This window comes from Tinamus guttatus, unplaced genomic scaffold (genome assembly GCF_059628265.1).
Source record: "Tinamus guttatus ecotype Peru unplaced genomic scaffold, ASM5962826v1 Tinamus_guttatus_pri_ptg000441l, whole genome shotgun sequence".
Lineage (NCBI taxonomy): Eukaryota > Metazoa > Chordata > Aves > Tinamiformes > Tinamidae > Tinamus > Tinamus guttatus.
Genome location: NW_028288975.1, coordinates 700,967 through 715,293, shown reverse-complemented (window position 1 = coordinate 715,293; position 14,327 = coordinate 700,967). Strand labels below are relative to the sequence as shown.

The 14,327-nt window shown below is 54.1% G+C and overlaps 2 protein-coding genes across 2 annotated transcripts; one reads left to right on the top strand and one right to left on the bottom strand.

The window, feature by feature from the left end:
* The first annotated feature begins 1,701 nt into the window (after positions 1 to 1,701).
* GADD45A (growth arrest and DNA damage inducible alpha) lies at positions 1,702 to 3,190 on the top strand. The gene is made up of 4 exons (XM_088531953.1): positions 1,702 to 1,794; positions 1,903 to 2,004; positions 2,092 to 2,299; positions 2,382 to 3,190. Exons 1-4 carry the CDS (start codon positions 1,751 to 1,753, stop codon positions 2,493 to 2,495), a joined length of 468 nt encoding a protein of 155 aa, XP_088388079.1. The 5' UTR covers positions 1,702 to 1,750; the 3' UTR covers positions 2,496 to 3,190.
* A 3,184-nt stretch (positions 3,191 to 6,374) lies between these two features.
* Positions 6,375 to 11,195, bottom strand: GNG12 (G protein subunit gamma 12). The gene is made up of 3 exons (XM_088531952.1): positions 11,157 to 11,195; positions 8,482 to 8,598; positions 6,375 to 7,951 (listed from the first exon to the last, which is right to left on the bottom strand). The coding sequence occupies exons 2-3, from the start codon at positions 8,575 to 8,577 to the stop codon at positions 7,826 to 7,828; spliced, it is 222 nt and encodes a 73-aa protein (XP_088388078.1). The 5' UTR covers positions 8,578 to 8,598; positions 11,157 to 11,195; the 3' UTR covers positions 6,375 to 7,825.
* Positions 11,196 to 14,327: the final 3,132 nt, after the last annotated feature.

Here is a 14,327-nt window from a genome sequence, read left to right as displayed (position 1 = left end):
ATGCTGCAACCAGCAATGGTACATCCTGCAAGGCACGTGTCTGGGGACAAGGTCCATTTTCAGGGCAGGAATGTGGCTTTCGCTCGACGAGAAGGTCTCACCACACTCCTGACGCCGCTTACGCAGCAAAAGTGGGAGGCGATTCAGAAATAAGGGAAGGCAATAAAAGTTCCTGGAAGGCCGACAGCACACGCAGGACATGAACCTCCGCACTCGCGTACCCGGGAGCTCGGGCGGGCTCCAAGGTTGCGGGCTGGGTCGTGTTGTGCAACTGGGGACAGGCGTTATCTGCAGGACATCGCTCCATGACCTTCCTCCATCCACTCCGGGCGCTGGCTGGATGGGATCCTGTAATGAGCTGTAAAATGCTCTTTTAATAACATTACGCCAAGCGACCGCTTTATCGTGATCATATTGAAAACCGCAAGTCCAAATAGTGTTTGCTTTCACTACTGCCAGCACAAAAGGCCGTACCAGATGTTTCACAATATTTTTGCTTAAGTTTTAAAGAGCTAGTGAGGTTATTTCCTGAGTGTTTTGGCTTGCATTTAAAGGGGAGTAATCAGGATGCAGTCTTTATGCTTAAAGGGGGAAAAGGGTGGGTTTTTTTGCTGAATTCATGATTTGGAAGCTCATCTTGTGATGTGTGAAGGCCCGAACGCTCCAGAGATGTGCCGATCCATAACGATGAGCGTTTTCCCAGCCCGAATGTCGCTTGCCGTGACTCCCAGGATGATGCCAGGGCAGAGCTCGCGCTCCAGGGAGGCTCTGCTCCCACGGCTATCGCCCTGCCTCGGCCGTGCTGACTCACCCGACGGAAACGGTGCAAAACAGGGCTCCAGGAGCGGGCGAGCGCGGCGGGCTGCACCTACAGCTCCGCTGGCCGCCCGCCAAAGCCCTGTCCCGGGAAAGCACCGAGATAGCCCACGTGGAGCACGGAGGTGGCACCGAGGATGGGCCCATCCGTGGGCGCATCCGCGGGGGCACCTTCGCCCCGCAGCCTCGCGTGCTCGGGAAGGAGCCCACGCTCCTCCCTGGCTGCCGGCCAGCGCGGCCCGGCGGCCTCTGCCTTCCCGCTCCCTCCGCAACAGGGCCCGGGGACAAAGTTTTCTCGTGTCTGCCGCGTGAATCAGCATTTCCGACAGCAATCATTTACCGGGACGCACGGGAACGCCGGGAGCGACCTGGCGCCCGAGAAGACGCTGAGGGCCGAGGTGCGTCCTGGTGGGCTGCGGAGGACGCTCTGGGGTGGTTTATCTGCCGTCGTGCACTCGGCTGTCACCAAGCAGACCAACAGCCACGACGCAGCTGCTGCCCTAGCCCCGGTGGCCCCTCTTTTCCCTCAGGAAAGCAGGTTTTGGAGCGCTGGGTGGTGCACGGGGAGCCGGGCGCTGCAGACTGGACGCCTCGTGAGGGCCAGCCACGAGGCCGGGCCCCCCGGGGCTGCCACACGGGGCCACACGGGCCACCCCGGGGCCACCCCGGGGCCACCTCCGCGTCGCCCCCTCGCGCCCGCCTCAGCGGCCGCCCCGCCCCCCGCCCGCCGCGCGCAGCAACAGGCGGCCTCGCCCCGCCCCCTCGCGCGGCGCCGCCGGGGGGCGGGGCCGGGCTCATTTGCATGGCCCAATGAGGAGGCGCGCATGCTAATGAGCGCGGCGCGGATTGGGCGGGCGGCGGCGGGGGTGCGGCGCGCGGGGCGCGCGCGGCGGCAGTCGGCGGCGGGACGCGGCGCGGGGCGGGCGCGCGGGCGATGACGCTCGAGGAGCTGCCGGGCGAGCGCGGCGCCGCGGGCAGGTAGGGACGGGGACACGGGGACACGGGACACGGGGACACGGGACACGGGACACGGGGACACGGGACACGGGGCGGCCGGGCCGGGCCTGAGCGCCGCTGTCCCGGCAGGATGGAGGCGGCGGGCGACGCGCTGGAGGAGGTGCTGAACAACGCGCTGAGCCAGCGGAGCGTCACCGTCGGCGTCTACGAGGCGGCCAAGCTGCTCAACGTGTGAGTGCGGCGGCCGCGTCTACCCCCCCGCGCCACCTCGTCCCCGCTGCTTCCCCTCACGGGCGCCGCTCGCGCGTGTCCCCGCAGGGCGGCGGACAGCGTGGTGCTGTGCCTGCTGGCGGCCGACGAGGAGGACGGGCGCGACGTGGCCCTGCAGATCCACTTCACGCTGCTGCAGGCCTTCTGCTGCGAGAACGACATCAACATCCTGCGCGTGAGCAACCCGGCGCGCCTGGCGCACCTGCTGCGCGCCGCCGCCACGCCGCCCGCCGACCTGCACTGCGTCCTCGTCACGGTGAGGCCCCGGCGGCAAAGCCGCTGCAAAAACACCCCGCGCGCGGCTGCTAAAACACCCCCTGTCCCCCTTGTTCCTGCAGCACCCCTACGCCTCGCAGTGGAAGGACCCGGCGCTGAGCCAGCTGCTCTGCTTCTGCCGCGAGAGTCGCTACATGGATCAGTGGGTGCCCGTGATTAACCTCCCCGAGCGGTGAGGGCAGCCGGACGGGAACCCGCCGAACACGATTGCACTGAAGTTTTGAAATGCTTTAGCCGTTGCTCAGGAAGTAACTCCCTGCCCTGGCACAAGGATTACAGGAGAAAACAAAATAAAATTAAAAAAAAAAAAACAAAAAACAAAAAAACTGAAGTCAAGTGGGGTAGGCTGCGCTCGATCTACGTCTTGTGCGGGACCGAAGGAAAAAAGACAAAAGCGACTCCGCAGCTGGAAGCGATGGGAACGAACACGGAAGCGAAGCTGAAGGAGCAGCCGGAGCTGCTGCCGGAGCGGAACCTGCCCCCAAGCGGAGACGCGGCGTGGACGAGCTGCTTGCAGCACCCGACACCCTTAACAGGCTTTAAAGTGCAACTTAGTTTCTGGTTTAAATACCTTAACTGCAAAAGAGGGAAAAGGTTAATCAAAACATTTTTACACGCAATTTTATTGTATTTTGGGATGTTAATTCTCAAGTTTTATATGCTAAGATATATAATAAGTTATTTTATGATATTGATGGAAAAATTATTTATGCTACAAGCTTTTGGAACCAGAACACCCTTAAGCAGTTGGTCGACAGCCACACCACTTGTTTTAACACTCAGATGTTTTAAATACGTCTTCATTAATATAAATGTTTGAAATTGGATAGTGTTTTTGGATTTTTTTTTTGAAATAAAAAAATTAACCTCAGTTCTGCCGCATTGTTTTTCTTTCTTACCCTGCTCAGCAGTGCACGCTCGCAAGGGCCACGTGCTGCCTGCTCCAAGGCACAGCCTGGCACGGGGGGTTATTTGGTGCAGAATCCTAACTTAGGAAGTGGCTGCTGCTGTTTTGCAGGGACTGTTGCTTATGCTGCTCCCACCTCCAGCGGAGCTGAAGGAGGCTCCAGCACGGCTGGGGGCCGGTGCCGCCCCGTGCTGCCCTTCCTGCCCCTGCTCTTCCGCCAAAGCCGGGCGGCAGGAATGCTGCCGCGGGACGCGCCGGGAGCGCGCGGTTCCTCCCCGGAAAAGCTGCTCCCTTGGCCGGCCCCAGCGCTCCCTGCTTCCCCGGCCTCCCTCGGGCGCTCTTCTGCGCGGAGCCGCGACGCAGCCCCGCGCGTTGTCCTTGCGGCCCCCCGGTCTCTGCGCTGGGAGCTCGCCCTGCTGCGTGCTGGGGCCGCTGCCAACGCGCAGCGTGATCCCTGCGCCAGAACCCGGCTCCCGGCCCCAAAGGAGAGGGCAAACAGGCTCGGCCGGAGCGCGCGGCAGGCTCCGGGCAGGCGCCTCCCCCGTGGGCGCTGCTGACCTACATCCCTGCGCCGCCAAGGCCGCGCTCCAAGCCCGGGGCTCCTGCTGCGTGTGCTTGGTGGGAGGCAGGAGCCCCGACCGGCTTGGGAAGCGGGCAGGAGCTCCTGCGTGTGTGTGTGTGTGTGTGTGTGTACGTGTGTCTGCATGTGTGTGTGTGTCCTGCAGCACAAGAGACTGCTCAGAGCAGTCAGCAGAGCGGCCCCGGCCACGCACGCACATACACCTGTATAATGAAAAACTCGGGGCTGGGGGAAAACCTCCTTCTCTGGCTGTGAACACACATCAGGCCATTAACTCAGAACTCCAAAACAGCCCCAGAATAGCGAGGTTTCAAGGGAAGTGCCCTCCTTTTTGGAGAAAGCAGAGGGCAGGGAGAGGAGGAGCCTGAGCTCGCTTGCCCTCTGGCCCGAGCGCTGTTGTGCAGCGTCACCCCGAGCAAACACACCGAGCACTTCAACCTGATTGAAACCGGCCCCCTTGCAACACTCCGTGGCACTTCCCTGGGTCACGGGGAGCTTCTGATGTGGTCTCCATGCAGGGACAAAACTCTCCCCGGAGAGGGAGGTGGGCAGCTCTGTGCAGCCTCCACTCCGCAACAGGGCCAAACCGCGACGTGAAAGGAGAAAATAACCAACACAACCCCTAGATTCCCCGCTTCCACCCCAATTAAGACTTTACCAAGCCTTCCCAAAGCTCCAGGCACCTATAGCCCAACTTCTGCAGAAATCTTTTTGCTAAAATGAAAAACAAAGGAAAAAAAAAAAAAACACCAGAACGGGAAATGCAAAGATGCAGAGCCCCAGCCGATGCACCCCTTACACAACCTGGATTTTCTTTAACACGCCACGGTGAGGGTTTCCTTTTCTTTTTCCCCATTTTGCTTTCCTCCTCGCACATCAGCGCTGGGAAAGCAGGGCAGAATGAACCGCGGCGAGGAGCCGCCACACCAGGAAAAGCAGCAGCGCTTTAGGAGCGGAGGGTTTCGGCGGCGCGGGACGCGTTTCCTGCAACCGCCCCAGCAAAGTGCACGGGGTAAAAGCACAGGAGCTCCCGCGGCGCGTGGAAGAGACCAACCAGAGAGCGCAGACACAAACAGGAAGCTGGCTTCTTAGTTTATGGTGAAAAAAAGTACAAACACGCGTTCTGGAGCAGTATCAGGTTCAGTTTAGGCAACACAAAGATTAGCGGCATCTGTCAAAGAGCACCAGGTCACAGCTCTGCAGGGTGAATCTCTTCATTCCTGAAGCTTGCAGCACCCGTGAGCTTAATGGTTGCGTTTCTCCCGTCTCATTTTACTAATTAGAGTCCATCTTTCTTTAATTTTTTTTTCCAATTCCTCTTCTTTCCGTAGATGATTTATACCAGATGAGCAAAGTTGATGCAAAAACACAACTGCTTGAGCTTCCAGGTACCCCTGCCTATTGCATTTAAAAATACATGGTTTACTTGAAAAATCCGTACAGCCAAGGCCATGAGAACCCACCACCTTCGCGTTACCATTTCAGCTGTCACTCGAGTGTCCTACCTAAAAGTGAGAAACATCCGAAGGGAAACTGGCACCATCCTTTTAAAGCTGCATCTGGGATTAAAGACACAACCGAGTCCTTTTGTTGCTCAAACAGATGAGAACCAACACAGCAGATGAGAACCAACACAACAGATGCTCATAGAAATTTTGCATGTTGTAACAATGCTGTAACAATGTCAAAATCGCTTGAAAAAAGTAGAAAAATACACCTAACAGTAAATAGGTCTGAAGAAAATAATAATTAGATTTTCCTTTACAAACAGGCATATGCTGCAGCACAGCTTTAACAGCTCACGAGCTCAGTACATGACCCCACTCGTGAGAGCTCTGGAGATCTCTCTAGCTAGGATCAGGCCCCCGGCGCCCCGTGAACCGCCAACAACTGCTTCTGCTTACGGGGAGAGACGAGCAGGACGCGTCGGGCTCCTGCAGCGGAGCCGTTTGACAAAACTTAAAATAAATCAGTCGTGGCACTAAACTTCAGCTTGAAAAATGCTGGGGAGTTTTACAGGACGGGAGTAACGGCGCAGAACGGATGAGTCTGCCACAAACCCGGCATTAGAAGGGCAGAGTTGGGCTCCGCAGCGTTACCCGGGTCTGGAATAACGAGGGGAGAACGTGAGGTCGCAGAGCCGCGACGCAGGGAAGCGTCGGCCGGAGCAGCGCGGTCCGGCTGGACCCGAAACCAGAACCTAGAGCGCTCCTTGCTGAGGGGCAATAACAGAGAAACAGATTTCTCTGCAGCACGTACAAAACACGCGCTCAAACCATCCTCGTATCTGCACAGGGTATCCTTGTTTTTTGGAGCTCTGGCTAAAGAAAAATGCTGATCATTTTGGACAACGGCTTCACAGAAGAAGGGTATTTGGGCAAGGACATGAAGTCGGCCCCTGTCCCCGTTTGGGCACTTGGGCACACAGCGAGACTGCGCCGCGTGCATATTCTTCCATACCCAGATGCAGTTAATTACTATTTCTAACATGACGCATCATAAAATGATAGACTCAAACACAGTAAATAAAACCAGTGTGAATCTACATTATTGTTTTGAAACTGTCACTAGAAAAATAGTCTAATTATAAAAATAATTTGAATGACAGCACAGAATAAGCAGAACAATTTTCCTACTGTCAGTCTTGCTTTTAGGTTTTGGAGCTGTTTGTTAAAGAGGCTTATTAAAGAAAATATATAATTTCTCAATATATTATCAACAGCGTGTATATAATTTAATACAGAATTGACAAATATGCAACATAAGACAGTAATTACAAGTGGTTAATAAATTCTGTAAATACCATTACAGAAATGCAGATCTCAATTTCAGCTTCCGAATCACTGGCTACAGAGAAAGACAAAATGCATTTGTAGCCATCTGAAGTCTGTATTATTTTCTCTCCCCTCAAAGTTTTCTGTTAATATGCAATGTTTGTATAAATATGCCATTAAAGTTTATATATATATATATGTACACACACACAAACCAAGACTTCTTAATATGCATATGTATAAAATCACTTACTTGATGGAAAGGCCGCCAATTATATCTGCATAACCATAATCTGGATACAATTTGGCATTTTTCCCCTTTAAAAAGGAACTTAAAAGAGCCAAATTCTGAATCTCTGCACAAAATATAAGTGAGACTTAGAGCAACAGTCATACATCTACCTCAGCCACAGAGCAAGTGAAATACTCACCTGCAGCCTTTAATCCTTTCAGTGGCTTTATTATTATTACTATTATTTTTAATATCAAACAGATTCCAATTAGAGGAGAAAATGTAGAGAAGCAAACTTGATTTTGAAAATTCTGTTTTTTCAACCCCTCTTCTAAAAGAGAAACAAATCATCATATACCTCATTCTGGACACTTTCAGTTTTGCACCTGGAAACCCTACTGTGAGAGACAAACAAACATAACCAAAGATGAACGCATGAATCTCTGGAGTTTACCAATAGTTGCTACAACCATTTTCATTTTCAAGGTAATTTTTGCTAGATAATTCACTTCAAAATGCGTATGTGCATAAATACACACAAGGACACCAGCAATATGGGTACATACTCCCATCGCTGCATACAAGGGTACTTAGAAAAGAAACAAGTGACGTTTGGTCGGGATTCCAAACCTCTGACTTGCCGGTCTGTCAGCAAAGCTCAGGCAACTTCGGTCTTGTTTGGGTAACACAAAAACTTGAACATATTCCTCCAGAAACACAGAGCCCCCCTCGCCATCCTCCTCCTCCCCGTGTAAGAGCCAGCGCAGCAGAACCCTGGCTCTGTCCCAGAGACCCCATTCCACTTGACAGGAAAAGTTAACTCAGTTTGAAACCTTGCTTCCTAGGAAAGATACGGAACAGAAGAACGGCTTGAAAAAAGCTTAAGAAATCATTTGTACACATGGTAAAAGAAGAGCTGTCTTACACAGTTAATACCGGGTACCTTACAGATTATTTTTCTATACATCTGCCTGGGTTTTGCTCGGGAGAGCTGTGGAGGTGCTGCTGCTCTCCTATAGTATAATGCAGGTTTTCTTATCCTTGAAAGGGTTTTCAGAGGCAGGGATGCCCATCAGCAAAGGGTCCTTCTTGGCATGTTCTTCGCAATAGAGCATTAGGTCCGCTGATGCTTTGGACACCTGCAGAAGACAGAGGCAAGGGGGGAAAAAGGTTGAATCTGAGTGTCCTGTTCTAGGACACTGCAGGGTTAGGCAGTGGCAATGCTCACCTCTTCCGTGGCTGTGACAGAGGACCGAAAATAAACAGGAGCTTTTTATCTCTGAAGTAGGGGTTAACATTTACAGACACATTCTCAGCTGGCTGTTTCTAGAACACTAAATAGGTGCCTTCGGCTCCATGACACCACGCCTTATCTTAAGGAAAACTATCTATACCTAAGAAAAAAGGCCTTTGCTGTGTGACATTGTAACTTAGTTCTGACAGCCTTCAAAAGGGGCCAGACAATGATTTAAGGAGGGAAACAAATGTAACCTGAACAGGCAATGCAACCAACACACCCGACTTCTGAGCCCTTCTAGATAGAAAAACTGGCTTCTTTTCTGCCATAAATTAAATAAATCCAATTTCGGCGACTTTCCTCCTTCAAAAAGCCTACGCGCATTCAGATGCCTTGTAGGTGCAAATTTTAGCACACGAGACGTCTGCTCACCTTTATTCTTTCTATTGAGGCTTCTATTCTCAACTGCTGAACAGTCCGCCGGGCCTGCGCTATGTTATTGGTCGTGTTAGCCGTTTTGCCAGACATTTTCAGTTAAATCTCGGAGCTCTGTTAGGAAAGACAACCGGTTACTTTTCTGAAAAGTGGCGCAGCGCCTTAAAGTGCTTAAAGTGGCAACAGCAGCACCCTGAAAAAGGCGCGTTTTGTGATTTTACCTAAAAAGACTTGTTAAAATCAGCGGGACAAGGGAGGCCTTGCAACCAAAACGCTCTCTGGAAAAGCTGTGTCAAGTGCTGTTTTCAGACACGCAGGAGCGTGTTGGGGTCCCTGGAGGCCCCGCGGGCTGGGGAGGCTCCGCAGGCCCCGCGCGGCCAAGGGGAGGCAGGACGGGAGCAGGGAGGGCTCCCCGGATCCGGCGGCACCGGAGCAGCAGCTGTGCAGCGCGGGGGCGGGGGGAAGAGAGGAGGAAAGGCCAGGCAAAGTCCGCGGGGACATTCCCGGCTGCTCCCGCTTCCCCAGGGCCATATATGGTGGCGCTGCGAAAAAAGCCGAACGGGCAACGCGGGGACTTTCCTTCCGCGGGCAGGAACCGGAGCGGGAGGAGGCCCGGCTTCCGCGGGGGCGGCCCGGGGCCTGCTGGAAGTTGGGTGTTCCCAAGAAGGAGCCGTTAGCCAAGAGCGCGTGCGCGGGGCCGCGGCCGGGGAAGCGGGACGGCTGCTCAGGAGGGGCCTCCGGAACCGATACCGGCAACGCTCGAAACATGTTTCCTGGAACAGGCATTAAAAACTGCCTCATGAATCTCTCTAATCTCGCTGGATCTGAACGGCCATGGAGCAGCCACCCCTACTTTTCCTGTATCTTTGCATTTGCCTCCGAGAGGAGGAGAGGGAGACAGAGACCCGATTTCAGTGCTGCGAGGAGCCCCGTGGGCTGCGGAAGAGGCCGATGCGGCTGCTCCGGCGCCGCAGGGACGGACACGCTCGGGGCCCTCCTGCACCGACTCGTTCCAGAAAAGCCCCAGCGAGGCCGGGCACGGCGCCGCACATTGTTCACGGCCGCGTCCCGTGGAAGGGACCCGACACAAAAGCAACAAGAGGGGGGCAAAAAAAAAAAAAAGCGTCAACAGGATTTTTCCCCTGCGAAGCAGTTTCCTCTGTTCCCTGTGTGATGCCACCCTAAACCAACACGCTCTCTCCCTCTGACAAACACTGACCCCTTCCCTGCCGCTCGGGACCAGCGGGAAGGGCCGCGGGAAGCCCCGGCTGCACAAAGGTCATTCCCACGTGCAAGGAGCACGGGGAGCACGGCGGGCCGGGAGCCACCGCGGCGGCGCCGACGGGACGCGCAGGGAAAGGCCCCGGGCTGCTCCGGCCGTGAGGAGCAGGGGCCCGAAACACCGCGTGCACCCGCACCCCGACGCGGCCGCCCCACACCAAGCTTCCCAATGGCATTTGCTCCCGTAAAATTACACTATTTATGTTTTGGGGTATTTAACGCGGTGAATGCAACGATTGCAAAGCTACCTGCTAACTCCCAGTCACTTGTCTAGACCCAGGGTGGCTAATGCGATAGGGTAGCCAAGTGACTGCCCCACGCAGATGGAATATGCCACAGGCAGCGCCCAGGGCGCACGCCCCGATCTGCTAATATTTGCATTACCCAGATATTAAAATGCATTTTGATGGGATATTTAACGATTCGATCTGCAAAGCAGCAGGAAAGTTGACTGACACAGAATAAACACATTTATCTGAGAAGAGCCATAAAGCTGTGGGTCAGGCCCCGGCGCGCGGGCACGCAGCGCTCCCGCGGGCAGGGCGAGCGCTGCCGGGGCGCCCCGTGCCAGCCCGGGCCACGAGGGCCTTCGCGGCGGCCGCCCTGCCCGGCCCTGCTGCCTCCGCTCAAACAGAGCTCGGAGGTGCAACAGGAGCAACAGCAGCTGCTAACGTCTTACCAGACGCGTTACCAGCAGCACTATGCATTTCTGGGGCATCTAACCCCATCATTTGGTGAACTTAATTACTGCAAAGCTAATTGCCAAACTACAGCTCCTACAAAGGCAGGAGAAACAGACACAGCTTTTGCCTTCTCTAGTCGATGCTTCCCGCGTTCACTGCACGACTGGGCGCTGCATGGGGCACGACGACTGGTTTTGCTGCAACAGCCTCCTTCCACCACACAGAAATTGTAATCGTGGCCTGTCCTGCCCACACCCACGTCCACATTTCAACCAAGGATGGAGACTTCTGCCACTGAAAGCAACTGACTGCAAGGGGAAACCAGCCACCGGAACACACTGTTGGATCTGCTGCTCCTTGCTCAATCCTGGCCTCTGCTTGGGCGAGACAGCAACGCTGTTCTGCACTCTGTGCACAAATGTCCCAGCTGGACCCTCACTTACACGGCTGTGTCTGTACTTAATGGAAGGAAAACTGCCCTTGAGCCACTTGCCCATTGCGGCGCTGCAGTTTTACAAATGGCAGCGCCGCAGCCCGAGCTCCCTAATCCCAGCGCTTCCTGGGGCCTCGCTCCGGGTGAGCAGCTGCCCGGCCCTCCCGAGGAGGCAGCTGCCCCCAAAGCCCCTCTCCTGGGGGAGGGAACGTGCAGGCCCCGCCGCAGGCACCGCGCAGGATACCGCCCGCGCCAGGACACCGCGCGTACGGTACCTCCGTCGGGAAACGGCGGCTGGGGACGCGCGGTCCGGGAGCAGGGGCTGGCAATCCCGCGTTTCACAACTCCCCTTTCCTTCTTTTTCCAGGGAGGGTGCGAGCAGCGCGGCAAGGCGAGCCTGCTCCTGGTGCAAAGTCAGTTCACGTGCTCCAGAAGGGACACCTGCAAACACAAAACAGGCCGTTACAGCTGGAACTGTAATACTTAAGATAACAAATAGGAGACTATTGGCCACTTTAGAGAGTTTTCTCTGCAAAAAAATAAGACTTAGGAAGAAGTTTCTCTTCTGGGCAGTTTGTTTTGACTGGAACAGAAATGCTAACACAGAGACAGAACTTGGGACAGGAGCACTGCGTTCGCTGCTCTCCCTGCTCCTTCCAGCTCCGCACAAAGGCAGGTCAAAATAGTTTCCCTATCTGTCAGGGATGGACAGAAAGTGCTGGATCCTGCTTTCAGCACAGAGTAAACCCAGATGAGCTACCACTTTATCACAGTATCTTCATCCTTCGGGTCATCTTTTGATAAAATTAGCATTTCTAAGGATGTAGGTCAAGATATTGTCACGGCAAGAACTGGATTCTCAACGTGCAGGTCAAAAACAAGGCAGACAAACAGAACCTGCAGGCTCTGCACAGAGCTGCTGCGGTAATGTCAAAAAAAAATAGGCTGCCAAGTTTTCTCTTCTTCAGACAAACATAAGCAGCATTACTTTAATAGTCCTCCTAAGATTACTAATTCTTTTCTACAAGGAGATTTATGAACAATTAGGTCATCACCCAGTAACACTGCTCTCCCCTGAGTTCCTGGCAACCTCCCCTGTTAAACAAGCTGCTCGGGACGTCTCAAGCTGCAGAGCTTATTCTCGGCTACATTTGATTTTGGACAACAGCAACGAGCTGAACACGATTTGCAGATCTGCGAGGGAAACGGCTCCGTGTCTCCCCTCGCACTCCGGCAGCTCCCGGCGGGATGAGCGCGGCACGAGCGAGCACAGGGCTGCCCGGAGACACCAAACACGTGCCCGAATCCGTAAAATCACAGGGCGTTTTACACACCAAGGGACCAGGCGTTCCTCCACCATCATCTATCCCTCCACTGCTTTCTCTTTTAAATGCATCAAAGACAAAGCTCCAGGAAGGTCTTCAATATCCATCTAAATAAGACAAGTGGGTAGCAAATATCGCTGCCCATATCGTTATTCCCTCTGCTCCGTGCGCCTGGGCAGCAGCCAGACACAAGAGCAGGTAGAGACTCGCTGCACTCGCTGCTGATACGGGTGCAGTAAGGGACAGCCCTCATCTCCCCAACACTGTGCAGGACACATCACGTTGGGAAGGCACCCAGATCAGAAGCAATTTGACGAATTTGGAGAAGGAGATATATATATTTACACACACAAACACACACACACTTGTATGTGTGTACCTGAGGCTTTTGGTGACCTTACACGAGGACACAGGCTGCGCCCAGGCAGCAACAGGCAACATGCCCAGCTGCATTACGCCTTGCAGCAGCTTTAATCATCCCTCTTCCATCGCAAAGAGACCCCAAATTCTAGCGCCTTAAAAAACAAAACCAAAAATCCCCCCACAAAACACACACAAAAGCAGCAGTTCTTCCAGAAGCTGTTAAAAGTGAAACAAATCATTACCAGGACGGTACCAATACCAGGAACTAGCAAAACCGCCTGCCCTCTCCAGGTATTTCAGACGTGCAGAAGCACATGCTGGGCTGAGACTCTTTAATTAACAGCAGGGTAAACAAATGAGTGAAGAAACCAAACCAGCCGGTGGGAAGGCCTGGCCCAGCCTCTGGGGAACATACCTTCTCCTCCATAGGAAACTAAGGACTTGGGTTTGTTTTAATAGGGACCTTCAAAAGGGGGTGCTGGACAGCTGCACTTGGCTAGGGAAAGGTTACACTACCAGGGGGAGAAAGGAAAGACCTTTCTAAGGCACATGTCATGCAACATGTACGCTTGCCTTTTTCCTTCCCCTCTGAAAAAAAAATCTATAAACAGGTGGGTCTTCCCCTATTCCCTAAGAATCCCCACAGACTGATTTTAATAAACTGCCCTATTTCTTCCTGCAGGCTTGAAGTGACAAGGTTAAAACGCTGCAAGTATTCAGAACAGCGGCCTCGGCAGGTACACCGCGGGGCATTACAGCTGGGCTCCAGCTGGGATAATTAAAGACCAATCTGTCTTCTTTACTCTTTCAGACTAGGGCTCATGAGCCACCTGCTGAGTGAAATGTAATTAAATCAGGGCTGCTAAAGCACACGCGGGAATCGGCGCCGCGCTGCAAACGGCTGCTCGCCCCAGGCCCGCGAAGGCCAAACTGCACCGAGAGCCACAGGAGGGTCAAAACAGCATCTTGTTACTACTTCTTTTGAAAGAAAACAGTTTAAATCGAACAACTCAAAACTATAGAACACTAAAGCAGATTAAACACAGCATAAAACGACAAAGCTAAAAATTACGGCATGTAAAAGCATGCAAAATGCACGTAGCTTTAATGTCACTGTTCTGTGCCCCCACAGAGGGATCATCCCTTGGGACCCACCGGCAGTGGAGAGCAAAATTCACTGAGAAGGGGTTGTGGTGTGACAGAACGGCTGCTGCCCGTTTGATAGTGCTAGGAAAGCCACAAACAAACACCATTCCGTAAATTATTTTGCTCTTTGGTAGAAACAAACAGTCTAGCAGATTCGCAGCCAGACGCCCCAGATATCTCACCCTAAGGAGAAAACAAGCCCCTTTGGTGGCCCAGACGCCGGTCACTAAGTGCAGCTGCAGGGCTGACCACAAAGCCGTGTCCGCAGAGGAGCTTCGAGCTCGTCCCGGGCTCTCGAGCACGCAGACGGGCTGGAAGAAGCGCTCGGCAGCAGCGGCGGAGCGGTGAAAGCTGCGCGGGAAGCAGCAAGCAGCGTTTGCACAAAAGCAGATGATTTCCCACGCCGCCCGAGTGGGGCAGTGTCCACCGGCTCGGAGCGCCGGGAGGCTCCGGCGCTCGCTCGCCCTTTTCCCAGGCACTTGTGGGAAGCTGCGAGCTTGGCTGGGCCTGAAGCACAGGCCCTATTTGAATGCTGCCTCTTGCTTTTCCTGTGGGGAAAGTCATGACTCCTGGCCCGGGTTCGTTGCGACTTGCAGAACGTAAACCAGCCAG

Coding starts and splice junctions, on each gene's coding strand:
- GADD45A (XM_088531953.1), top strand. CDS start 1,751: ATGACGCTCGAGGAGCTGCCGGGCGAGCGCGGCGCCGCGGGCAG. Junction 1,795..1,902: donor GAGCGCGGCGCCGCGGGCAG/GTAGGGACGGGG, acceptor CTGTCCCGGCAG/GATGGAGGCGGCGGGCGACG. Junction 2,300..2,381: donor TGCACTGCGTCCTCGTCACG/GTGAGGCCCCGG, acceptor TTGTTCCTGCAG/CACCCCTACGCCTCGCAGTG.
- GNG12 (XM_088531952.1), bottom strand. CDS start 8,577: ATGTCTGGCAAAACGGCTAACACGACCAATAACATAGCGCAGGCCCGG. Junction 7,952..8,481: donor CCTCAATAGAAAGAATAAAG/GTGAGCAGACGT, acceptor TGTCTTCTGCAG/GTGTCCAAAGCATCAGCGGA.